The sequence below is a fragment of the Athene noctua genome, chromosome 7, assembly GCF_965140245.1.
Source record: "Athene noctua chromosome 7, bAthNoc1.hap1.1, whole genome shotgun sequence".
In the NCBI taxonomy this organism is placed as follows: domain Eukaryota; kingdom Metazoa; phylum Chordata; class Aves; order Strigiformes; family Strigidae; genus Athene; species Athene noctua.
This window is the reverse complement of record NC_134043.1, coordinates 9,556,297-9,583,842: the sequence shown is the minus strand read 5'-3', so window position 1 is coordinate 9,583,842 and position 27,546 is coordinate 9,556,297. Positions and strand designations below refer to the sequence as shown.

Below are 27,546 nucleotides of genomic sequence, written 5' to 3'. Positions count from 1 at the left end.
CATGGTAGATAATCTAAAAACAAGTGGTAGGTTAGAAATATAGTTTCTTGATTGGGTAAGAACTTGAGAATTTCATCACTTTTGTCCTCAATAGGCTGTCCAGACTTTTGAACACAAGTTATGCAGACATTTGCACGGGTTTCTTTATTAAAATGTTACATAAATGCATACAAAAATGCATATCTTTACCACATCTGCTGTCCAGAATTTGGATGTTTCTAAAAATTCTGTAATTTACCTACAGGAAAACAATTAACCCAAACATTGAACAATTTACTGAAATGCTTATCTGCCCTCACACCTGTTTTCTGTTCAAATTAGTACCACAATTTTTTCAAACGTCGCAATAGTAATTTACATCAGTCCAACAGAAGTAGCTTTTACCTCTCCATTTCTTGGTTAAAGAATAGTAAAATAAAAAAGTTGGTGCTTCACTTCAATTACCTGACTTTGATTATATAAGCATGATTAGCTGATTTTAGTTGTTCGGTCAGACCTACTTGGTTTATGCAGTACAACTGAGAAGAGTTTAAGACTTCTTTCTATGTGAATTTCAGAAGGGGTTGATAAGAAATGGGTACAATTCTCAAAATATCTTTTTTTTTTTTTCTTCTTTTTGATGAAAACATAAGATATTAAGAAAGTAAATATTTAAGTCAAAACTGAAAGAGGACAACTGTAATAGGATGCAAGGCTGACGTTATATGTGGAAGTCTCTGTAAGTGAGAAATATGCAAACATGGGTTTATTACAAATGCTTCCATATATTCCTGTTCAGGAACAATTAGAAGCTTTAAATTTAATGTACATTTGGTAATCATATGCTTTCTTTCATAACCACAATCTTCAATCAACAACTAATTAACAACTAATTATGTTACAATTTTCAAGTAAAGAGGAAGATGTTTTCAATCCACATGCTCAGATCACAAATGAAACTTCAGAGGATACCGCCATTGGTTGATATTCCAAATCAGACTTAGATTTAAGGGTTTAGGTTTTTTGGGTTTTTTATTCAGCGAAAAGGAAAAGTAAAATTAATTATAGTAAACCCAACTTACATTTTATTTACAGGTTCCTTTTAAAAATGCTCTTGTTCCCCTTAAATGTACATTTAAACTGTTAGGACAAGATTTTTAAGTGAAAGATTGTAACATAAGAGAACTTCATACTCTTTTGTCTTGGTTTTAATTTGCAACTCTTGTAATTTCTTTTTATATTTTCCATTAATTTCTGACTGAATAAGTATTAGGAGCGTGCGCCTGCATGACTGTGCTCTCTGACAGCTTTATACATTCTGTATAGTTGTGGTTAAGATCTCTGCGGATCTAATTATTGTGTTTGATATGTAAGGTATACAATACAGTGCCTATTATTGCAAAAAGTGTAATGCTGAATCATTTAATTGTTCTTTCTGTTTTCATTACATATTTGCCTGTTTTTGCACCCCTGCCCCTGCTCTTTTGATACAAACAATAGAACACTTTGTAAAACTGGACATCGGGATCCAGTGATGGAAGCAGCAATATTCCCACTTTTCAAATATCTTTTCCCCCTTTCTTCCTTCCTGTCAAAATGGCTGGATTCTGAAAGGGGAGATTATTATGTGCAAGGACATGATAAATTATTCCTCAGTCAGGAATAGAATAAGAGTCTACATAAAACATTTTCTTTAAGTATGCATCAGTCTACTAACTCACATAAGGAAGGGAAGGGAAAAAACCCTCCTGATGTAACCAATAAGCACGTTTCAAATATATACATTTGTTAGAGGTGAAAGAGATAAATCAAGTTGTCAACTACAGGAAGGGTCTTGGTAGCTTCTCCTGCTTTGTAGTAAAACAACAGCAATAAGCCCCCAAAATATGCTTAGTTTCTCATTTATTCACTCCATGATTCACTCTGAAATGACCCTTTGGAGTAGTGGGGCAAGCCATTCAAAAGCAGATAAAGTCTTCCATCCTCACACCTTATTCAAAACCCAGTTTTGAGTTTTGAAAGTGTTTTATTTTAGCTCTGTACACTATGAGTGATGTTGAACTTCAGGAAAACCTGAAATAAATCCAGTCAATGATAAACTGGTGCTACCTACATGAACTTCTGTGGTTGTAACTACCTAATAAGATTTCTCTTTCAGTATAAAGGAGTTCTCAGGAAGCATGATTGCAAAATCAAAGATCTTAAGCTGCAAACTTCAGTATATCATATAATCTTCAATCAAATTCCTGTTTTATGTAATATATTAACTGTCTTAACTTTTTTAAAGGATGATAAGTAAGAGACATGCAATTTAGTCTTATAGAGACAATTTAGGGAGCATGTTCCACAGTTACGCAAAAGATCCTAACTCTTTATGTTTTCATTAAATTCTTCCAACCTTTACATATGTTTATTGATACTCCACACTTTCAGAGACAAGAGAACATTCAAAAGTAACAAGGTCTTTTTACTCCATCTGTAATATGGAACCGAGAGATGCATTTTCCTCTTTATGTAAGCAGCTATAATACACATATAATGAGTAATAATTGAGGGATGAGGTAAAAAAAAAAGTCAAACTGTACTAAAATTCTGCAGGTGATTTCCTGATTTCTAGTCTACTACACAGGCCAAAAGAGCCCCAAAAGGGCTTCAGTGAGTCAGGTGTTCCAGCTATAGTCTTCTTTACCTAATCCTGCTTTCACTTATGCTAGTCTAGATCTCTAGATCCTAATTTTTGCCAGAGTACTACGCATAGTATAATAGCTGTTTTAACTTAATAGTGGCTTCACTTGAACCAAATACCACAGAGCAGTTCTAGCAAGATCCACTGCCAATTAGTTCAGTACAACAGTTTTTACTGCATCCACTGAGTCAGTAAGAGCTGGGAAGTATAGTGAGTGGAAGCCTAAGCTTAAGACAAGCAGAGGAGAAACAAAGAGCATATTTTAGGACTTTGTTGAAAGATTCTGCCTGACACTTCTCTAAACAGTATAGATCATTTTTATGTGCTATGCCCATGAGAATAGAAAGAGTCACAAATAAATACAGACCTTCAGTACTGAGAAAGTACTTTATATCATAAGCTTGTCATTCATAATGATGTAGTCAACGCTGTTTGATTACTTATACATATTACTTAAAGTTTTTATTATGTCTTCCAACAATTTCCATCAGAATAGAATAGAATTGTAATAGAATTCCCTCTTGTGCCAACTTATTTTTATTTATTGATTTTTTAAAGTAAAATCAATACAAAATATTGTCCTCTAGAATATTATATTTGCTACTCCAAAACAAGCAAACAAAGACAAAACATACTTTGCATCAGTACATTAGGAAGTTCTTACATTGCTAAAATAACTGTGCCACTACAAGTTTTAGTTGCCATATATGGAACTAGAGATACCACATTTAAGCAATAAGCAGGAAATTAAAAGAGAAAAAAATACCTTGATCAATCAAAAGACCTACAGCACTTTGCAGTAACGCTTAATGGAGCTTGCAATGATACCTCATAATACATGAGACAGGAGGAGGGGAATTAGACAAGAGCACAATGCAGTGCAGCCCTCTGTGCAGACAGCCTTCAAGAGAGCCTACCTGTGCAAGATGCACAGTGACACGAGCATTTAATCCCTGCCTCTTCATAGCATGAAACAGTTTGGCCATGACATTGAACCTCTCTACTGCTTCCAGTGCTTACCAAGGGCCTCTGCTCAGCATGCCTTTGCACAGCATGTTGGCCCATGTTACAGAAGCACAGCTAATCACATGCCTCAACAGCGTAACGGTAACTGTTAGAGAAGCAGACATTTTCCAGGTCACCCTTAACTTTTCCAAAGAGAGCTAAAATCTAGTTGCAATGCAATGCAGTCACAGTAACATTCACTGCCTGTCAAGTAAGTTTTCACTGGTCACATCCACACTAAATGTAAGGACCACTATCCTACACTCACCACTACCCTTTCCCAGCAACTGATTTTTTTCCACTTCATTCCAAAGCAGAGACCAGGTACAAACTATCATGAAAGTAGGATATCAGAGAAACAGAACAGTTCACAGAAAGAAGAAAAACAGCATACCGAAACCATGACATAAATACACTTCTGTATATTCTTAAAACGCTTTGAAATTCATGACTGGAAGACACTACAGTAAAGGCACTCTTTATAAGTGATTAAATATTTAGAATGAGAGGAGACAACTCTTATCTACAGATTAATATCTCTTCTTATCCAAGGTAAGATCTGGATTGCAGTTTTCAGTGTCTTCTTATGGATATGGCATTTCATTGTCTACACTACTTGTTACTTTTGTCTTTTTTAAGCCACAGAATCCTTTCCCTTGACTGACAACAGTCAAGATGAAAAGAACTGGAGCATTTTTTTTTGTCTGAAATTGCCTGGAAGTGAGAGGTTCTCTATGTCAGTGATAACAGTGGGATAGGGCAGGAATTCCTAGGTCAGAGCTCCAGAAAATTTATTCCACTATCAGAAAAGTTTGCTCACAAGCATTTCTTTATTAACTCACTTTGATGATGAATGGTTCTGTGTGATAAATATTTTACAGTAGATGTTTTAAGGAGAAAAAAAAAGGAAAAAATATAGATGAATGGTGCAGTTGTGGGCAAAAGTATTTGTGCAGGACTGGAAATAAATTAATGCAAGCGAGCTGAAAGCAGGAAATCATCAGGGAGAAATATATTAGAGTTTGAAGATCAAAGGGATCAAATGCAATTAGGCATGGAAATCTTATATATCACCCAGCCCACCTACTTCATAGTATAGAATTGTTGTACTTCCATTACAGTTTCTTTCTTTGAGTTATGTTCACTTTGGTTCTGAAAGTATTCAATGATCAACTTCTATTTTTGAAAATTCTTTCTTTTTTTCTTTTTATCAATTGAACTAATGTTTGTAAACTGCACCATAACTACTGAGTAACAAGATTTTAAAAAGACCTCTCCTCTACCAAATGTATCTCACTGCTATCATATGAACCCTCTCCCAGAATCTCATGCACAGACTGATCAAACCTCCTCTTCAAACTGAGTAGGCTGTTGCCTCTGCTCTACTATTGGAAGATTGGCCCAAGATCCCACTGCTCCTGGAGGTTAACATTTTTAAATTATTCTTCTACTTCGTATTTTACATTAATTTATTTGTTCTCATGGCATCACCATCTTTCATCATAAAAAGCACTTTCTTACCCCATCCTTTTATAAAAATACTCAAGCATTTTTTGCTCCTCTTATGAGATAGCACATCAATCTCCCTGGAACTTTGCAGGGTCTTCCCTTCCACATCTTGAGCAAAGGTAAACAAAAATGCTCACAGAATTCAAAAAAAGTAATGAAGAAACATCCAGTGGAGACTAACTGTCAGGAGAAAGACAAACTGACACAACTATCCCTTTCTTTCAGGATCTCAACTACTACTTCTGCACCCTGCTGTGCAAGGCCACATCAACTGACTTGCAGATCTCCATACCATACTGATTTAGTGCAGACGTGTGCAAAGGGTTTACGATAATCCATCCTTTTCCACCTTAAGATAACTTTCATGTAATTTTCTATTAAGATGGATAAAGAGTGATTTCTCCTTTTTTCCATGATTGTTATTAGAGCAAACCCCCTCTAATATAGTGCTGTAATTTAATATGCTGGTCAAAAAAAATGCAAGGGAAATGTTATTCAAGACAACTGTGGTGTTCTTACGTATGCATAAACCTAGCTAGTAAATCATTTTATTCCAAAAATCTACATGGTTGAGGATACCATTTTCTAACATGTGATGACACTTCCAAAATAAAAGTTTCTCAGTGAATTATATTTTTCCTTTGGCATATTGATATTTATACCTTGTAGGGATAACACAGAAAAAAATATTATGTAAATAAATGAGAAACATGTCAGAATCACCAGTCTGAGAATCTATTAATGTACAGTTTGCTCTATATATTTTCATCAGCTAACAACAAAGTAATTATTTCTGAATTATTTTGAAACATGCAAAGGATTAGTGTGCAATTTTCAAGAGGTTTCCTTTATTTTAGCCTCATCTTGATGGTAATGTCCAACACCAAACAGGCAAGCTTATTGAATTCTGTTTAGTATGGTATGAATAGGCTTTCTTTGACTAGTATACGCTCTCCATGATCCTCCGCAGTTAAAGACATGATATTTAAAGGTCTACTTTCATTAAAATCATCCATAGACAACTCTTCCAGACATGTTAGAGTAATCCCTTTAAACAACCCCTCTGTCCAAAGGGTTTTCTCCACAGTTTGACTGAATAAATACATAAAGTGCTACATATATGTCCAGCCATACTTTCATGAAATATTTTCTGCTTATAGTGAAGTAGCAAGTACAGAGATGAAACTTGATATGCCATTTGTGCAGTAAACTACATCTCCAATTTACTGAATAGCTCTTTAATCAATGTCCTGAAACAATTACCACTCATTATTCTTGATGCATTTTAAGAGAACACATGACCATATATTACTCTCAATGATCGTAACATTTTATGCTAATTTAATATACTACCATATGTATCATCTCAAGGTTAAAAAGAAAAAAAAAAGGTCTTAAACATTTCTGAAAGAGATATAGCTCATGAATTGACTTTCATTTCCATTATTTAAGATAAGTAAATGTACAGATTGATAGATATGCTAGCCACTATTGGTAATAATTATCCATTTGGAGTACTTTATCAGATATAAAAGAGTGGAAATGAAGACCAAATTTAGCTGCCAGCATTTGTCATCTGCTGTATTCATTTTTTACTCTGCATATTATTTAAACTCATTTCTATACATGGGAACTTTTGTAGTCTCAGAATTTTTGATAAACCATCCCAATGACAAGCACTGGACAGGAATTTGAATGAAACAGGCTATCCTTCTAGTTCATGCCATCTAGCTGCATTTAGCATGAACAAGGCCATCTGCCCAGTTCATCAGAGGATATATCCACATCTCAGTCATGTAACACCTCTGAGCCTGAGACACACCCAGCAAAACAAGCAAAGAAGTTCTGGTATCAGGTATCTTCTCATATTTAATCACTTCCTAAGCATGTTCTAGTCTCACAGTGTAGCCAAATCAAAAGAAACTGCTGAGAGACCACATGCTCTGAATTCCAGTTTTTTGCTGAAACATACTTACTTCACGTTTCCTTAGGTTGTTATAACTGATTTATCTATAAAACTATCAAATATAAGACAAGTAATAAGGAAAGTAGATATTACTAATTGTGAGAAGAGGTAAAATCATAAAATAGACAGAGTATGGATTGAGGATTTTCTGAGATCAAGAAATATATTTGAAAAGGGAACCTTCTCTCATAGGGAAAGAGAAAAAAAATAAAATGAAGGGAGTAAGAGAGTGAATAATTATATCTAGGAGGGGATGGGATTAAGAAACAGAAAGTTAAATTCTCATTGAATACTAAACAAGATAGAGGAAGGGGAGGCAAGAAGAGAAAAGCCACAAAAGTGGAAAAGGAAAAAAAAAAAAAGGAGGGGTGAGATTTCTCAGATAGTTGGTATTAAAAGGTCCTGATTATGGAAGCATATACAGAAAACACAGCAAGAATTTGGGAATACTCCCTGGCAGAACATAACAACAAATTACTAGGATAAATGCAAATACCTGGAAGCTTAAGACTATCAAGATATATAGTAAAAAGAAGAGTTAAGAATAACATAACATTGGATATAAGTAACAGGGAAGAGAGTGAGAGAGAGAAGAGCAATCTGTTCCTCACTGTGACCCTGGCTGATTCTGTGTTTCTCCCCATTCATTTGATTGTCACATTTACAAGTTCTAAACTCCTATTTCACTGTAAGATTGCAAAAATTACTGGAAACCCTAACATAAGCAAAACCACCCAAATAGATAGCTTTTCCCTGAATATTCAAAACAGTTAATGTTGTTCTTCTATTTTTGGAATACCATACAAATAGAACATAAATTGCAATGAGCTATAACAACTTTAATACACAGCTTATATTTAGATGTTTTTAGTTTCCTAGCTGTGTTCACTGTATGATGATTTTAATTTCATCCGAGATACTGAAAAAAGAAATTATGGCACTGCCAAAGCAGATGGCTGCTGTAATGAATACCACAGCTGAGAGTCACAGTGAAATTTCACTGACGAGAAATACTGTTAACATAAAAGTTTCGTTTCTCAACTTGATAGTCTGCCCCTTTGAGAAGGACTGATTTTTATGTCTCAAGGTGTTGCAAACCAAACTTTGCATTTAATAGCTGTATTTTTATTTTATGTGTATATATATTAGCTTGATAGTTTTTATGCTTCCTATGTAGAAGTCTTACCAAACATCCACACCAAATGTTCCTAATCTTTTAATTAAGTGAAATATTAGGCCTAGTAGTACATCATGAAATAACCCCGAAGTTTTCTCCTGAAAGCATCTAACTGAGGTTTTAATATTAAAATTTTTTAAATCAAATAGGAATATATTGCTAATAGAGAACAACTTTCTGGTATCGTTTAAAATACATTTTTAAAGTATATAAATATATAATATATGAAAATTTTAAAACACTTTTGTTGGACTCTCGACACACCTCTCAAATGAGTTATGAATGCTTTCATGTCACCTGGGGATCCTGAATGAAAACTACCACATACAGTATTTCTATGATCAGAATAACATCTTTATTTCACATCACTGAGATTCCAAAACCTCACGTGCAGCATTATGGGATTACACGTGGGTTGAGACTGAGGTCCATGGGCGGGGCGGGGGGGGGGGGGCGAAATTACCTCAAGAGTAAGAGTGATCTAAGTTTTCAAACTTAGCCTTACTTTGTTCTCAAACAAGAGCTTTATTTAACTTAAAACATGCAAGATCATTTAAGTTATAGTCTTTCTAAGAAAATTAACAAAGAAATAGCCATATGCTCCCTACTAGAATGGTAATTACCATGTGAATTTGCTGCTATCTTTACACTATTTCAAGTAATTTCTTCAGCCATTATAGTAACCTGAGCCTTCCTGGTACAATGCCAGGTTAAGATACCACAACGTTTTTCAAGAAAAGACTCTTCAGCTTTGACTGATATTCACAGATATAATTACATGACAAATAGAAACCTCACAACGAAGTGTAACGGCCTATATAGTAAATTAAACTATTTATGCAATCCACTATCTGCAATAAGCTTCCAAAAAAAGGATATATCAGTACCAATAATCTGCCCTTAACATCCAAGGACTTTTTGATGAGCTAAAAGAACATTTAACACCATGTTCTTTAAGATCTTCATTATAGCGCTGGACCAAAACTTCCATTACTGTTAGTGTTGCTGACTCAAGAAGACATCTGAGACAAAAATAAGGTAGCACTGGCATCATGTACTAGAAAGACACAAAGTTACTTCTGCCAGCTTGATCTTCTGTATCTTACTGAGGAATTAAAATCAAAGGGTTAAAGGAAACTGAAAAATCAGGATGCTCTTTAGAACACATGAGGACTATATGATAGCAGTGAGGACTAGAGTGAGTAGGTCCATTGCAGCTGCAAATTATCTAAATGTATAAACAAATGAACAATCAAGGTATATAGTGGCTCATGTTACTAATTGATAAAGCATGAAAACAAGAACAGTTTTTCCACATGCAAACCTCTCCTCAGCTGGCCTAATCATAGGTATAGTCTCTTCCTACTTCCCTCCTCCAAGCTAAGTTTAGAAAAAGGTGAATTTTTGCAGGAATGAATTATCTAAAGGTCCTAAATCCTCCAACAAAACCTGAATGTGAGTTCAAGATGTTGAAACTTGTTAGATCACATTTTCAGACACAGCTATCCCCAGGGGACAGTACAGAGACAAGGAATTACCATAGGAAATGCTGAGATTCAGATGCACTTAGCACAGAGCATTGGTTACTTATTTTCTCTATTCTGCGAGTCTGAGCAACACAGCAGGAGAAGATCAGGAAGGGATGCAAAGGCCCTGTTAATCTTCTAATTACTCCTCGATCATAAATCCCAAAGAGAAAACAGCCGGTATGAGTAGGAGCCGTACCAGACCAACCCCAACTTCCCATGAGGGAGAAGAAAAAGAATACATTCACACTCACTGCCATATGAGCCTCTTAAACACATTAAACACAGCAGGTTCACCTACATGGCAGCACAATGAAGAAAGGGTCTTAAAAGAAACCATGGACAGATGAAGCTAACAGTGATAAGAACTTGAGTCAATTCTTGTCTCAGCATCCACAAGAAGCAGCTGAAGGTCACATTCAGGAAGATTCCCACTGGAGGAAAATGTAGTTTTAAAATATCTTTAGGATAATGACACTGAAAAAAGGAATTATAACCACTGCAAGCTGGCAGTGCATCAGGGCCAACTGAATTGCACCCAAACCACTACACAAAATAACAGTGATGATACTGAGCTGTCAAAAGTCTGTCATAGCTGTCCCTAAAGAGAGGGAACACCACGGGAAGCAAGATCACTAATGTTGACCTAGGTGCAAACAACCTGCAGACCTAAGGGCTGACTTAGAACACAGAAGAGACTGAAAACATTGATAGATCTATCCTCTACAAATTCCTGCAGAAAATTCTAGCAGCATACTGTGCCTTACTCTCTGTCCACCTGGCTGATGCTGTCACACTACAAAGATGACTTTTATTACATTTTTGTGATAGGTAGACAAGAACTGATCCAAAAGTCCATTTTAAAGTCAACAGAAAAAGTTCCACTGACTTTAATGGCATTTTCATCAAGTTCAGAAGCGATAAGCACTTTAGTGCCTGCTAGATAAAGGTTGATACTTAAATATAAAGTTAATGATATTGCCTGCACAGTGAAAATGAAAGACTGTGGAAGCAAATTAAATTCTGATGTGTTTGCACTGGTTCTCCAAAATGTGACGAACAGCTTTGGAGCTTCCGTAGCACAAAAGACCCTCCAGTTTCATGACCATTTTTGTATAAGCGTTTGAGATAAGCAAATATTCTCTATGGGACAGCTTTTAAACATGTTTGCTCATGTCCTGGACCATCTGCCATTGCTACAGGTTGTCCTTACCACAGATACTGATACTTGAACTTGCCCTTGGAGTGACTAATTTGTTCCAAATAGTTGCTAGAATTTTAAGATTTCAAGCTGCTTGGTTTTATTCTGCTTATCAAAACAAGCCAAAAAAAGCCAAGACCCCCCCTACTGCAAATCAAGCAATTTGAGTGAATGCACCATACAGAAAGTCTTTCCTTCAAGACTAAAAACATTTCTTGATTAAGAATGTTACAGTTGCACTTTTAGTTTGTGCATTAGATTTTTCTGACAAGGAACCTGGAATTTTGAATTAAAAAGCAGTTGCAAGTCTTATCTGCTGCTGTGATTTTTTATATTTTAAGTAACTCTTTTTTCCAACTCGTCTATTTTAAGTAAAATTTAATTATTATTCAATGTGCACCACTAACAGAGACAGAATTATGCAGAATAACTGAAAAAGCAGATTTATTTTTTTCCCCTCTCACATTTTAGAATAATTGGCTTCCAGATCTGGCCAGGCTGTTTGACTATTTAATCATAATAAGAAGTAATTGTGAAGCTTCAGTCAGAGCTTAGGTTTTTCCTTCATCTGATTTTCCTTATTTTGCAAAGCACAAACATTTCAGAACTTCTTCCAGCCAAATTGGAATTGTATTCATACACTTATCTGGAAAGGCACACGATGAGATTCCTCATATACACAAAGGTATAGAAACATTTGGAGATTAAGAATCTAAGTGAACATAAAAGAAAAGGATGAATAAAACTACTGAGAAGGTTTAAGGAATATTTATGTATTATTTGGCACTTTATGAAACTGGACATTTGGGTAGACATTTGACATTTGTTTTCTTTCTTGGGAACTGTTCCAAAAAATTTAAGGGTTTGTTGTTATGGGTTTTTTGGGGGTTTTGGTGGTTTTTTGGGGGTTTTAAATCTCAGGAAACTTTATCTCAAGGGGGAATACTGATGACATGATAATACTGACTCACAGACTCACCCAGGTTGAAAGTATCTTAGGAAGTCAGTCTAACTCCCTGCACAATGCAGGATCAACACTGAATCCAGACCAGGTGGCGCAGGGCTTTGTCCAGCTGGGTCCTGAAAGAGCACAGCCTCTCTGGACAAAGTTTAACTACGCCTGATTGCATTTAACAAACGAAATAAGCATATGATGTTCAGGGGTTTTGATTTCAAGATAGTGTCAGTGACAGACTTCTGTCAAAAGATGTATGACAACACTCACAAAACTAGAAAAGTATTAACATTTTTTCTTTTCTATATGCTTCTACTTTGTCCATATTATTTAAATTCTAGGTTATTTTAAAATAAATATTTCAACCTATATTTAAATATAAGTATTCATTTTGATATATATATTTAAATACATCCTTATATACATTTAAAATGTGAAAAACAACGCTCCTCTGCACAGTTTTGGTTTAGCTTTTCTAAAGGTATTTTGAAAACCCGCCTAGTATCTCTGCTATTAAAGTGACTTCAGCCACATGTTAGCAAATCAATCAATATTGTGGAATAACTCTGCCTCTTAATTTCTATTTTTAGAATTATTTTTAACAGTCAAAGGCAAAATATTTCAAAACTTTGGGCTTCTAGACTATGCTTAAGCATTCTATATCATATATCAAATATATCTGAAAATATTTTTTAGCAAATGTTGCATTTAGAAAATAAATGAAACTCAAAAATTCACCCCTAGTTTGGAACTCTAATTTCTAACACTGCAGCCAAAGAAAAATGTTAATTCCTTCTGGTATAAAATTCATGAGCACTAACAACATATACTAGTTTGAATGCAAGACTAATATTCTGAATGTGTGATCAATGACTATTTTAAGATTAAGTGACCATTTGGGATTACATTCATCAATACTAATGGTATCTTATTTAAAAGTTTAATGAGAAAGCTATAATGCATACCATGCTTCTCAGTAAGATACATTATTATTGAATTTTAGATAGAGGATATTATGAAAAATGAAATAAAAGCAAAAAAACCCCATTGTTTGAAATGGATTTTCTAAGTGTACTGAACACATGAACTGGACAGTAGGCATTTGTTAAGAGGCCTACTCCTTAAGTAATTCAATCTTGTTTATTTTCAGTACATATAGAAAGAGTATGTCTTTAAGTTAGATCTGAAATGTCTCATTATGGAACACGCTGACACCTACATCATAAAAAAACATACATGGCATTTTCAGGAAAATGTTTTAACATAATGGGTCAGTCAGATCCATGAAGTGATTTTGCTCCTCAGAAGTCATTTATTCACTGTATTTGAAGATGTGAGCCAGCTTTTGTATTAGAGAAATCAATAAGTGTAGCAGTTGAACTAACAATAATTCATGCTCAGGGTAAAACCTGTCAAAGTGAGAGATGTGTAAAATATTCTTTTAGTCCATATTCTTTTGGTAGCAAGGAAGGAAATTATTATCTCTTGGGAGCATGGAACAAAGAATTTTTGAAAACAGATGGGTTTATCAGTTGACTCTAATTGCTTGTGGTGAACTATGGCAGATCTTAATCCAAATTAAAGCTCTGTTCAGATTTTCTAGCTTCTAACAGCTACTAATACAGTCTCCAATTACGACTCCTAACAGACCTTGCCCTGGTATTTATTCAGGCTGCCCTTAGGGTTTTATATTTAAAAACAAATGAACAAACCAACCAACCCTTATTTTCCATTCAGCATTGCTGAGAAAGACTTGTTCTGACAGACATGTGATAAAAATGTCACTATATAATTGTAAAACTAGCTTACACTATTTCTGCTAATACCATTAGTACACACAACAGATTGTAGAAAGAGATAAGTGGAACTAAAAAAAAAAAAATAAACAAACCACACTTTTTAAAACAGTGCTTTTTTGTCTGTGGGTTGCGACGGACAAACCCTTCACTTACCATGTGGACGTTTTTGCATATTATCAATGCACAGAAGAGAAATACGGAGGATGTGATAGGGTTGGCAGTTTCACTGTAGAATCTAGAACTTATGCTGTATAAAATAAATTGTTCCTAGACTAAGGGAACTGCTGATATAAATAGTGTAATATTGCCTATTTATATAGCATTAGCACACAGGGATTCTAGTTCCTGTGGATAATTATATGATGTAGGAATACAACCACATAAAATCAGTTATTTTAAGACTGAGTTTCTAAACTGCTGGATCTTAGAAACTCAGCTGGACACTACCTAAGTCTTCCTGAAATAACAGTATTCATATTTGATAAGAGTGGCAGTATTATTGTAAATAAATACTTTTTCTGTCAATAAACATTCTGTCTGAAAAGCTAAATGTCCTAGAATCCATTTTTACTGAACAATAGCAAAGCATGGTGTTCTTTTTTCAATACTGTCTTTGAACAAGAAGTTAAAAATGCAAATTCTGATTTTTCAACTCTGGCAATTCCGAATAAGAAAAAAAGAGACACCTTCTATCTTAATTAGTATTATTTATTTTGTTTACTTATAAAACTTGAGGTTGAACATCAATCCTGTAAATATGAATGAAACAGACCCATTAAGTTTTTGAGAAGCAACACCATGTCTCATGTGGTTTCCTATGAAAAGTGGAGTTTGATCTACTTTTTTTTAAACTGTTACACAAGGCTGAACCTACATACATGAATCCACATGTCAGCTGATGAAATTAAGCACTTTCTAGAAGAAATTTAAAAAACCCTTCTGAAAAATAGGTAAGTGGATGCATATGGACATGTATGTGACATGACAGCTTCCACATTAGATTCAAAAACACAGTGGAAGGATCCAAATAGTACATTAGTTCCCCTACCTTTTTAGTTCAGAATTTTTTAAAAAGAAGAAATTTTGACAGTTCACCTGCTGTTCTGCATGTGATCGTACTAAAGCCCTGGCAGAGAGCAGTTCCATCATCCCGTCACAAATACACCAATAATGTAAATATAATATTGCATATATAAAGATAGAAGAATGCAAAAGATATGCAGATACTCCAGATATAACTCTGCTGCTTCTAATAAGTAATCAGCTAGTATACTGTCTGATGAACTGAATTCAAGTACTTGCAGAACTGCAATTCAACATGGATGAAGCGTGAGAAGGCTATTTATTAGACAAATACTAAACAAACATCAATGCCTATGATTCTCCACATAAAATACATCCTTTCTGTTTTCCCCATCTTCTATTTATGGGGACTGGTGGTTATGCTTTGCCACATAATTTAGACAAAACCCTAGACAGAACTAGGACACTACATATTCATATGAATACTAACTCCTATGGGATAATTCATGATAGCACACAGTGTCACCAAATTCATTTAGTCACATATTACTACAAAGCACATCACCTCTTCAGACAAAGACCTTGCCTTTTTATATCTTTTAAATGCCACATCTATCTCTGGAGCTATATACAATAAAGTCAGATCTATGTAATAGATGAGTAGTATGCCAAGATCACCTATAGCCTAGCTATTATGTTAACAAATTTTAATCTATCCAGCTAACTTCAACTCAGAGCAAAACGACAGCCTTTAAAAGGGGAAGATTTGAGCAGCCCACATCCATAAATAGCTCAATATCCGACCTGTTACAGACCTAAACTTATCATACCTAAGAGAGGAATAAAATGTATCACAAAAATATTTGCAAGAAATAACTTCAAATTTTGGGGTTGAATCTCACTTGAAATTCTTTTCATATTTTTTTCTCACTGTCCTAAAGCTAATAAAAACTGGTCTTTTCATGCTTTTGATGAGAGAGAAAGAAGAATGGGAAAGTCACGTCTGCATCAGACTTTATGATCTCCTAAGTTCAGGAGTACGCACATGCATGATTTGCTTCTGGACTCATCTCAAAATGAACAAATGAAAGATGAAAGATCACCCTGAGGACCTAAGGAAATGCACATGAAACAGGTTTGTCTAAAGAACCATCCATTTCTGGAGGAAAAAGCTGAGAGTATGAATTTTATCTCAGATCTTTACTTCATCGTGCTACCGTGCTATTGTTGTCCAGATCGCTGCTGGTTTAAGAAGTCTTTTGTTATTCTTTTGTACTGAATAATAATCTTGTTGAGAAAATATTGTTTCCATGTGTTAGAAGACAGATTTCATTTCATCTTTGCTGTGTTATTTCCAACCATTAGCTGAAGAGCATTATCTAGAGTACCAAAGTCAGATTTTTATAAGCACTGTGTAAACTACCTTGTTGAAAACACCTGCACACATTAACATCAAATGGTGTCTTGATAAAAAAAATAAGACATCATGCAAGGTAATTTCTTTATCCTTCAATTTTTGCAGAAAAAATTCCAATAATTAATTTCACTGACCAAAAAGATTACTGACAATTGAACATTATTTTCCATCTAATTGGTAGAAAGATAATCTCCTAATGCAGAACAGATAATCATAATTTAAGACTTCATTGAATTTTTCCCCTCAAGGATTCTTCTAATCTCCAAACACCTGAAGATCCTTTCAGTGCACTTGAGCAAACCAGTATCAGAGGCAATCTCTAAAAGCTTGATGAACGTGTCACTTACTGCCGTTTGCTCTCCATTCACTGTAGACTGTGGTCAGTATTCCCTATCATTATCCTCTAAAAATAGATAAGTATAGCAGCAAAGTGATGACAGGCATCAGCACACAGCAGATAAATAAATAATTTCTCTTGGGGTTTTCTCTGCTTCAAGCACTGTGTTGAACTCTCGTCTTTAATATATTAAACTACAAATATTCAGGAATACTTTTGAAATATTTTTCATTCCTACTGAATGACTGACGTTTCGATCTAAAATGATTCTTCTCCTACCTTTCTGAAGACGTCTGGATTATTCTTCATACTGATCTTACCATAAGAATTACTAAAAGCTATTTTCATGGCGCTTTAAGCTGAATACATTGTTTTATTAAAATTCTTTAGCTAAAAAAGATTATAGTTCAAAGCCCTAATTCAGGAAAACATTTCCTTTTTTAGAGAGTGCATAAATGCTTATGCTTCTAAACTAGAGCTGAACTTTAATCTGTTTTTTTAAGCACATCTGTGAACCAAACGCTAAAAAAAAAAAAAACCAACCCAAAAACGCACATAATTCATTTTGAATTGAAAGCAAAAAATGATGCATTAGTAATAGTAAAGAGAATAAAGTAGTCAAAATTCTTGGAAGTTGGTATTCAAAAGGGATTTGAAAGCAGGGAGAAGAAAAGGACAGTTTGTAGAAAAAAAAAAAAAAAAACAAAGAAGGAAGGGTTTAAATTAAAAAACACAAAGAAAAAAAGGAACTGATCTCATCTACTTCTTCACTCGCTCTTCTGTGGCATATTATGTTCTAGCAAGAGCATGGGGAGAACATGTCTATGATGTCTGAACAAAAAAACCATTAATATCCAGAATAAACCTTATTTTCATTTCACATGGACTCATGGGACAACTCACAAGATATAACCTCCTGCTGAGGGACACCGAAGTTCCCTAATGGTAAAAGAATTTCTTAGGACCTCAATGCTCACTGCACTTCAAATTGCGAATTTACTGCCCCATTCTTTATCATTAATGCAAGAACAGAGTGTTGGATTTCCATTTTCTAATCAAAACTATAAATCACTTGTGGTCACTATAGAACACCACCACCAGCAGAGTGAGAAAAATTTTAGATGTAATTTTAACACAGTATTTATTAAGAGCAATGATGAAATAACTTTTTCTCTGGAAATTTCAACTGGCTTAGATGCTCTGCTCTCAGAGCATCACATTCTTTGCTCATACCTTGACAATCTTCAAAGCAAAATAAAAAAGATAAAGCACTGCAAAACTGTCCCTTCTCTGCATACAATACGTACAATGGTTTCCCTGCTGCTGTGTTCACACTGTCCCAGAAGAATCAGGATGGCAGGACATTCAGCAAGAATGTATGTGTTCATTTCTCAAATTAGTTCCTACTTACTGATCTGCTGCCTTGCAAAATGAGCCTTTTCCAGTGATGCCAACCAAATTACAGTGAATGACAGAAAGTAAGACTGAACTACACATTAGTCGACCCATGCAAGTTTTGCCAAAGTCAAAAAACTTGGAGAATTGATGAAAGCATTTCAGAAGTGTGGAGAACTATGGAGTACTGCAGCAAAGAACACACAGAAAATACCTCTGAAATTGCTACAGCCTTCTGTTAAAAAAGAAAAAGCAGACAGCCACAGTGCTTACACTGGTAATATTGGCTTACATGCTGTGACCTGCTATGATATAGATGGAGTCTGATGTCCAGAAATCAATTTACAACACTCTGAATTCCTTAGCAAAGGAATTTTCTTGCATGTGAATTTTAAAGAGCTATACCAAAACAGCTGCTATGCCACATGAAATGGTTTCGTTCCTTCTATTAAGCATGATTTAAATGATTCATTCATTTATTACTTTTGTATTCAAAGATGGCTTATTTTCATGCAGATTTATGTCCCGTTATGCATAGAGGACATTCTTAATTGTGCTGAAACAATTGCAAATTTAATTAAAGTTTGCCATTCCAAGCATAAAATAGATTAAAGAAAATGCTGACAACAGTAAAATAAATATTCAACTATTTAATTTAACTAAACATTTATATTTAATCCAAACATCAAAATAACCTTGTTTCTAATTACAGTTGCATGACAAAATGTCTTGAAGAAACATTTGTCTCTATTTTTCTCCAATCTGTTCAGCTGAAACACTCCAGCTTATTTATAAAACTGTTGATTAATAAATCTGTTCCAGCTGTATTACTGTATTTTACAAAGAACCCAGATTAATGTATGTAAACAACCATTATAATTTTAAAACTCTAAAGTCTTGACAGTCTGCAAAACCAGAAATCCCATCAAATACATTATAGTGTGATTATACACCTAAATCTTAACAAAGAAGAAAAAATAAGGGGCAAAGATAAGCAGTAAAGTCCAGGGGTTTGTGGTAATTTACAGCAGACTGTGAGATCAACTAAACGTTTACAATAAATTACCTACAGTTCCTTGAACTGGGTATTGTTAATGACTCAACTATGTGAGATATGAAGAAAGAATCTGGCCTGATACTACTGAAAAGAATTTGAAAATCTCCAATTAAGTTATGCCATTTAATATTAATTTTAATTTTACAGGCAATAGATTCAATAATTTATAGTTAACAGCTGGGCAAAGAAATAAGGTAGACAGGTGGATTTCCTCTCATCCAGACCCAGTAAGTCTGTCTCTGACAGAAAAAAGAAGAATGAACACTAACTTAACTCATCACGTTACTTGGAATCATTACTTATGCACAAATAAAGAGGCTTTCCAACGCATTGCATATCTTTTCCCCAGCAGATTTTGAGAAAACAGAAGTGCCTCTCCAGCCTAACAAATATCCCAGTATCACAATATTTGGAGGAAAAAAGGCTTGCTACCACATGTTCACAATAATGTTTTTTGCAACTTCTGAGAGAATTGGCTTATACTCTTTTTGATTATTTTCCATTCCACCCCAAGCAACCGGTAATTCTCAGAAGGTAACAGACTTCAATGGCATTATTATTATTTACATCTGACTGACAACATACAGCTATTAACCAATTTTAGCACCATCACCACCACTTCTAGAGGATGTAACAATCACAGTGTGCTTGTGGTTTGAAAGCTATGAGCCCAGCTGGAGTACTCAAGAGTGAGTATCACAAGCCTCATCCAGGACTACCACCACAAACTGCTTGCCAAAGCCTGTTCGCTTCTCATTTTAATTACTTCTTGTCAATATACTTGAGCAAAGAAAACAACTAGATGCAAAATGTAAATGCTGCAAAGCTCATCCCTTTAGATACTACCAGGAACTAGATTATAAAAGGAAGAAAAAGTTTCTTCTTGAAACAAAACCAAGAATGAAATACGGAAAGGGAGTTCTACTGCAAAGTCATATATTCAGCATTTATTGAGAGCAATTTGCACATCAGAGATCACATTTACTGTGGGGCAGGGTGTTATCATTCCTGGTGTTACTACATTTAGTTGTAGTAAAGTGTGATGGATACATTATTTTTCTCTATCAGCTAGATATGCTATTACTAAGAAAATCCCAAACAAACCAACCCACCCAAAAATGACAATTTCAGTAGATCAAATGAGGAAATTAAGACAGTTTGAGGGATTATTAAATTCTTTCACACAATAAGAAGCAATCAAGAAGCAAGTATTTTTCAGAGAGAATTCAAACTGGAACGCTTCACAATAAAAAAATAGTGAATTGAACAACAGCAGTTCTTTTTCTGGTTTCTTGACACATGCATATCATAAAAAGAGCTGGATCCAGAATCCACTAGAACTGGTAGAAGAAAACTGTATTTGGATCTAGTAAACCAATAATTTTATATCAACACCTTTAGAATATTTCTGATCAGCTTTCAGCACATTTTTCAGCTTGCAGATATAAGCATTAAAGCTTCAGGCATACAAATCAAAAGAGCATTGTTACTCGAAGGCCAGAAAAATTTGTATACTGACCTGGAAATGAATATTTTACTGTTCTAAGAATTGCAATCCACAACACACAGCTATCATATAATCAGTTACCAACACAAAACAATAAGTAAACTACCATACTGTAGTATAGTAAGATAAACAATAGTAATATTTTGTCATTTCTGAACACTGTCTTCTGATATTAAGGTCACAGGTATTAACAGATTTTTTTTTTTTATTTTACTGTTACAAAATAATAAAAAAATCCAAACAACCAACCCAAACTTACTTGAAAAGACAATGAGTCTATCAAACCAGAACTATTCTGTAATGAAGAACATTTTGTATTTTAAGAGCACTTTTTATGCAAACACCAATATGCATGGAGGAAATTCTGAAAAAAAATTTCCATTTTTGTTTGCATTTACAAAACTCTATGTGGTATTATTGAGTGGAACTCTTTTTGACAACATAATAGCCTGCAAAATTTCTAAATACTATGAGAAACAAAGAATACACTGCATTATATAGTCCAAGAGACTTTCAGACTATCAGTTTTCAGACTACTGAAGCCAACAATAAAACTTCCCTGACATGAATCAGCCCAGATATTTTTTTTTTTTAGTATAGTCCATAAATGACATGTACTCCCGTTTAAAACAGGAGGAATAGCAAACTATAGGTTTTCACATAATCAGCTAGTAACAGAACAGTTTAAGGGTTATTAAACTTCTACTACAAAAACCAGCATGACGCTTCAGAGGAGCCATGGCAATTTACCTCAGTTGAGAACCTTTCTGTACACACTTAAATACATACTTCACCATCATGGCATCAGAAGGTTTTGGGAAGAGAAATCAACTACATGTATCATATTATTTTATATGGAATCTCAAATAGAATATACAAAACAAGAAGCATTTCAGTTTTAATTTAGAGGCTCTTTGATTATGAATAGTTGGCTTACCTGTTTAACATCATATGCAAGAAGAACAAATCTTAAGTCTGGTGAAACAGAGTATCTTGATGCTTTAAATGTTACCTAAAATGAAGTAACAATAGAAGTCATTTTTCAAGAAGAAGGATAATTTTTTCCAAATATTTTAACAGTAATTTAAGAACTTCCCATTCATAAGACAGATCTGGTTTAGAACATCTATGCAATTTCCACAAAAGTAGGATTCAAATAATTCTTAGTCTATTTTGCTGGTAGCAGTACAATGGCAACAGATGCATCTGACTTCAGCACTAAATACCAATTAAAAAGCTGAGGAGTTTTTTATCATGATTGCAAGCACTAAGCTCAAGGATAACAACTATAACCGATTCATTTCAGGAGGGTGAGGGAACACACTTTGGTTGGTGTGTACTTCAGGAATGATTATACGGGAGATTCGTCACTACGTTAGTCTTAAAGGTAACATACAAGAAAAAGAACAGGTGTGCACTGTGTCTCTATTGCTCTTCTTTTAACACCATATACATAAACATTTTGCAAGACAACTTGCACTAAAGAAAAACTCTTTCTTATAAGAAAGATAATGCTTTAGTGGAGAGCAAAGTGAAACATAAGGTAGCATTATAAAACTAATATTGCTTTACATCTATCCAAGACTACATGACACCCAATTGAATTCAGGGCTGTAATTTAATCAAGGGGTAATGTTGATGTCTGAAAGAATTTACCGTATCTAGTATACAAGGAAGATAAGAATGTGTTTTAAAGGGCACCAAAGGAAATAATTTTAAATTAATCTCAAGACATCTCTTTGCAGAATGAAAGGAAAAGGGAGAAGTGGAAAATGCAGATAAGGATAAAAAAAGTAGGACAGAACAAATAAGAGAACCACAAAGGTACAAGCCGAAAGAAAATAAACTAATAGCTATGCAGAACAAGAAATCTCCACTGTTCAGATGAAGGCTTTCCCTTATTTTACTTCTTAAGCATCCTGTTTTGTTTAGCCTAATCATCATAGAACGGTTTAGGTTGGAAGCGACCTTAAAGATCATCCAGTCCCACCCCCCCGCCATGAGAAGGGACACCTTCCACTAGCCCAGGTTGCTCAAAGCCCCGTCCAACCTGGCCTTGAATATTTCTAGGGAGGGGGCAGGCACAGCTTCTCTGAAAAACCTGTTCCAGTGTCTCACCACCCTCACAGGTAAGAATTTCCTCCTTAGATCTAATCTAAATCTACCCTCTTTCATTTTAAAACCATTACCCCTTGTCCTATCCCTACACCACATGAACAAGAGTCACTTGCCATCATTCCTGTAGCCCCCCCTGAAGTACTGGAAGGCCACTATAAGGTCTCTCTGGAGCCTTCTCATCTCCAGGCTGAACACCCCCAACTCTCTCAGCCTGTCCTCACAGGGGGTGCTCCAGCCCCCTCAGCATCTTTGTGGCCTCCTCTGGACCCCCTCGAGCAGGTCCATGTCCTTCTTCTGTTGGTGCCCCCAGAGCTGGACACAGCACTGCAGGGGGGGTCTCCCAAGAATGGAGCAGAGGGGGAGAATCCCCTCCCTCACCCTACTGCCCACACTGCTCTTGATGCAGCCCAGGACACGGTTGGCTTTCTGGGCTGTGAGTGCACATTGCTGGCTCATAGCCAGTTCTCCATCTACTGATACCCCCAAGTCCTTCTCCTCAGGGCTGCTCTCAATCCCCTCATGGCCCAGCCTGTATTTGTGCTGGGGATTGCCCCGACCCATGGGCAGGACCTTGCCCTTGATTCTTCATGAGGTTTGCATGGTTCCATCTCTCCAGCCTGTCCAGGTCCCTTTGAATAATATTCCTTCCCTTCACTGCTAAACTAATGAACTGAACAAGGGTTTAAGGTACACAAACCAGAAGTCAGAAACTAATACATTCAGAGTAAAAAGAACAAGCAAAAGCTAATCTTCCAATAAACTGAAGAGATGCTATGTGTTGATACAGAGATTAAATTCAGGCTCCTAGGTTATATAATTAGAATCAAGCTATCCGAAGAAATCAAAGAGAAAAAATTAGTTTTGAAGATAAACTGCATTAGTTTGATGCAAGAGCATGACAGTATCAAAAGTTAGAAGATAAATCTGCAGTCTTGAGGAAAGAACAGAAAACAAACCTAAAAGCATCCTTTCGTATCTATAAAGCATTCAGAAGAGATTTCTACTGTGCTCAAAACACCTTTAAGCAGAGACTATGTCAATGTCAATCTATGAATAACATTCCCTTTTCTTAGCACATCACTGAAAACATTTTTAGAAGTGGAATTTTGAAATTTCTCTGCTTTCTAGCAGTTAATTAATACCCCACTACCTCAGTCTTCAGCAATATATAACCCAGGCAGCTTTCCAAATTCATTTTCAGGGAGTACAGTGCTTATAATTTCATGCATTTAGTAAAAATCTTCAGTTGCTGATTATTCCACCCCAAAAGTAATGATGAACTTAATGCAAACACCTGAGTAGCTCAGCTGCAAACTATTGGCAGTTTGAGGCAACACCAGCAACAGCTACTCACATATTCTATATCCAAGTGTAGAGTCTTGTGGATTTGGGATTTAAAAACATTTCAATCCTACTGAAGATGACCTTGTTCATTCAGCTTGCACTCACCTGTAAAACTCTGATTGCCTCCAGAAATGCCTGAGACACATGGTGCACATGCAATGCCAATAAGATATAATCTCTTGATTGCAGGTAATGACATTATTCTTGCTAAAAGGAGCATAAAGCTGTTTCATACTGTTTAAAGTTTCACTTAAGAAACAAAATTAAAATTAGACCAGTAGAAATCATGTGTTCATTACCAAAGCTGACAGCAATCCTGATTTCTTAAATTATCATAAAAACATAATTAGTCCATTTTTTAAAGTTGGATTTACGATCAAGACTTTAAAGAAATATATGTTTCATTCTAATAGAATTTCAGAGAGATTTAAGTGACTTAAAGTCACTTAAAGTGATTTAAAAATTTCCTTAGAGTTCTGTTTTGGGGGTTTTGGGTAAAGACAAACACAATTTTGGCAATAAATTCAGAAACTGTCTCCTCATACGCACAGAAGAAGCCCTTCTAGATTAACAACAGGGGAAAAAAAAAATTACCTGACTCATTCCTCCTGCCTAACACAGCAAGTAAGCTCACAGTCTGTGAGTACACTAAAACAAAAGACAGATTTCAGCTTTTCCCCACAAACATCTTTAAGGTATTTCACCAACAAACAGATGACTGACTCCATGGCTGAGGAGATAAGATCAGCTGGTGATAGGCTTAAAGGAAAGTTTCGGTCCCTGCTGTAAGAGCCAAGACATATGTCACTCATGCCCTTGGGAGGCTTACTATTGAGACAGTCACTACAGGGATTAGATATATTTATTAATTAAAAAAAAAGTTTGTGAATACTCTGAACCCAAGCGTTTGTTCTCTTCTCAGGAGAACGTATTTTTGAGTTTTAAAGAAAAATATCATATTGGAAACATTGGGAATTAAAAAACCTCGGGTGTCTTGTTATCAAAAATCTGGAGGATGCTTGTTGTGCTATCATGTCTGCATATCTGCAACTTTTCAAGCTTCTTGCTTTGTCAGGAGATATTTAATCTTTGTTCAGAAAGAGAGACCTAATGCTGCCCCTTATGAATATGCCTCTATGGTTTAGCTGTGCTTGATCTCTGAGAAATGTAGCTCTGGACAAAGAAGCTCGGAAACAAGGAGAAATACAGCTGGCTAATTAGGTATGGTCCCTGGATGCAGAAGCAGGGCTAGTTTCCCTGCACAGTATCAGCTAGTTAGGAGACTGGGGTAACTCAACACAGTGCTGCACTGTGCCTTCCATATACACCCTCACCCCTTTTCAAACCACAACAGAAGAAAGGCAGAAGAGAAAGAAAAAGTGAAGGTAATTTCCTTATGTCCCTAATATGTGTCAGTTCTACCTAGCCACATTGAGACTTAAGATCTTTATGAAAACCATCAGCTGTATGCAACTAGAAAACACTATGACTAGATAAATTCATGGATTCCCTAAATTAGTTACATTTCAGACTGCTGCATAATTCTGAGCCAAAACCAAATGATTTTTAAACACCTGTACGCTGCCTTCCCTTTTTAATCCACAAATCTATCATCCATTCCTCCCATATTGCTGAATTTGACATCATCTAACTTTTTCAGACATGAAAGAATGATGCTATATCTGATCTTGCATTCCTCACCCAACCAAAACCCTACTGACTGTATAACTAGGTCTACCCATATTAAACATTCCATTTCTAGGTCTCTTTGAAATACCTCACATGACAAGAGTTTTAAGTCTTGTCCTGACAGTGATGCATGATGTGACAATCCCATGGACAAGCAATGACTGCTAGTCTCACTGTCACCATAGATTGCAAGGGTAAAAGCCAAATGGAGGCAAAATGTCACAGTCCATTTAAACAGTCTTTTGCCCTTCAGCTTTCCAGCTTCATTTTCTCATCCATATTCCAATTTTTTCTTGCTAAACATAGTTTTGTATGGAAAGAAAAGATGAGAACTGCTTGAGACAGTAAGAGTAAAAGCAAATGAAAAAGTGATTCTGCAACAAATAAACATAAGGGACAACACCTCCCCCCCCCCCCCCATTGACTTCCATCTTTCCATATGGACGATTAAAAGGGAAAACAAAATTCTGATAAACAATATATTTTCAAGTTTAATTTCCAATGTCAATATTTTGCATTGATTAATTATTTTTTTCATTTTGCATTTTATGTGTGTTTCTCTAACAGAAATACTTGTTATAATTGTGTTCAGGAGAAGTTTTAGGGTGGGTTTAGGTTCTGCATCCTCAGCAGGGGCCCCTCAGTGTCACCTTCTTTTTATTCTGTTTTTTTAAAGCCTGGTTCTTAGTTATTGATGTATTGGCTGCTCCCTTCATCTTTGCTCTATTCTTTCACCTACTATAAAATGTTCTAACTATTTTTGTGGATTTTAACTACTATGACATTTAAATCAGTGCCTTATTCATAATCTTTCAATAATATGCTATAGAGCAAACAGATGCACGTTACCTATAACATACTCTAGCCCAGAGCTGTAAAAACATATCCTTAACAACTGACAAACACTTTATAGTATTCTTTTTTCATAGTTTCAGTTGCATAGTTTTAAGTGAAATAATACATCACAGTTAAAAAACCTATTGTAAGAAATTTTCACTTTGGCAGAGCTTACTTTGTTTTTGTTGTTGGGGTTTTTCCTTTAGTTTTACCCCTCATTCTGTTTCAGTTTCTTGTACATCTACTTTCCCAAGAAACCTACATCTTCCACACTCCTATTATTATCCTTCTCCAATTATTGTTCAGTGCTAAGTTTACACGCATTTAGGCTTTAAAAATTTTTGTTATTCATCCAGGATAAAATATTTCAAGACCTTCAGAATGTTACTTTAAAGCCTGGTGGCAATTCTACTACTAAGGAACTCATACATCTCTTTATATCACATACTTACATCTGTATCAGAATTTTAACTTAGTGGTATAACTGACCATCTATGTATGGGAGTTCATTAGTATTCGTAGATATTCAGCTCAGCATATCAGTCAGGCCTTGACCAAATGGCAATGCATAAGAGGAATCAGATGGGACAAAATTACACTAGTTGCAAAATGAGAAGGCATTTGGTGTGTAGCAGTTTCCACAGGTGGTGTCAGCAATCAAGTGAACAGTGGGATTTTCTTTCCATTACCACTGATGCGACTGAAGGGAGAAGATGGACCACAGGGAGGTTAGATGAGAGAGCAGCAGAGCATGTAGCCTAGCAGAAGAGCAAGCCTCGTAGCAGTAAAAACATGGGACCTCTGAGAAGAGAGTCAGGTTGTAATTAGGAAAATGCACGATGCTTAGAATATTGAAAAAACATGTGTTTCCAAGGTTACATTTCTTAATGCACTATTTCTTGTGTCACCTGAACATTTAATCTAGATCCAAAAATCCTGCAGTGCTATGTGCTGTAACTGTTAACACTCAGGTTTCCTATCCATCTTAAAAGATGAATGTGACTTAAATCACGATCTAA

The 27,546-nt window shown here is 35.4% G+C and overlaps 1 protein-coding gene across 3 annotated transcripts in view; it reads right to left on the bottom strand.

The window, feature by feature from the left end:
• DPP10 (dipeptidyl peptidase like 10) overlaps positions 1-27,546 on the bottom strand; it is a 556,222-nt gene that overhangs the window by 125,723 nt on the left and 402,953 nt on the right. For all 3 annotated transcript variants that reach the window (XM_074910324.1, XM_074910323.1, XM_074910325.1), the window contains one exon: positions 21,477-21,551. In XM_074910324.1, the coding sequence (XP_074766425.1) occupies positions 21,477-21,551 (75 nt within the window). The remainder of the gene's footprint in view (positions 1-21,476; positions 21,552-27,546) is intronic.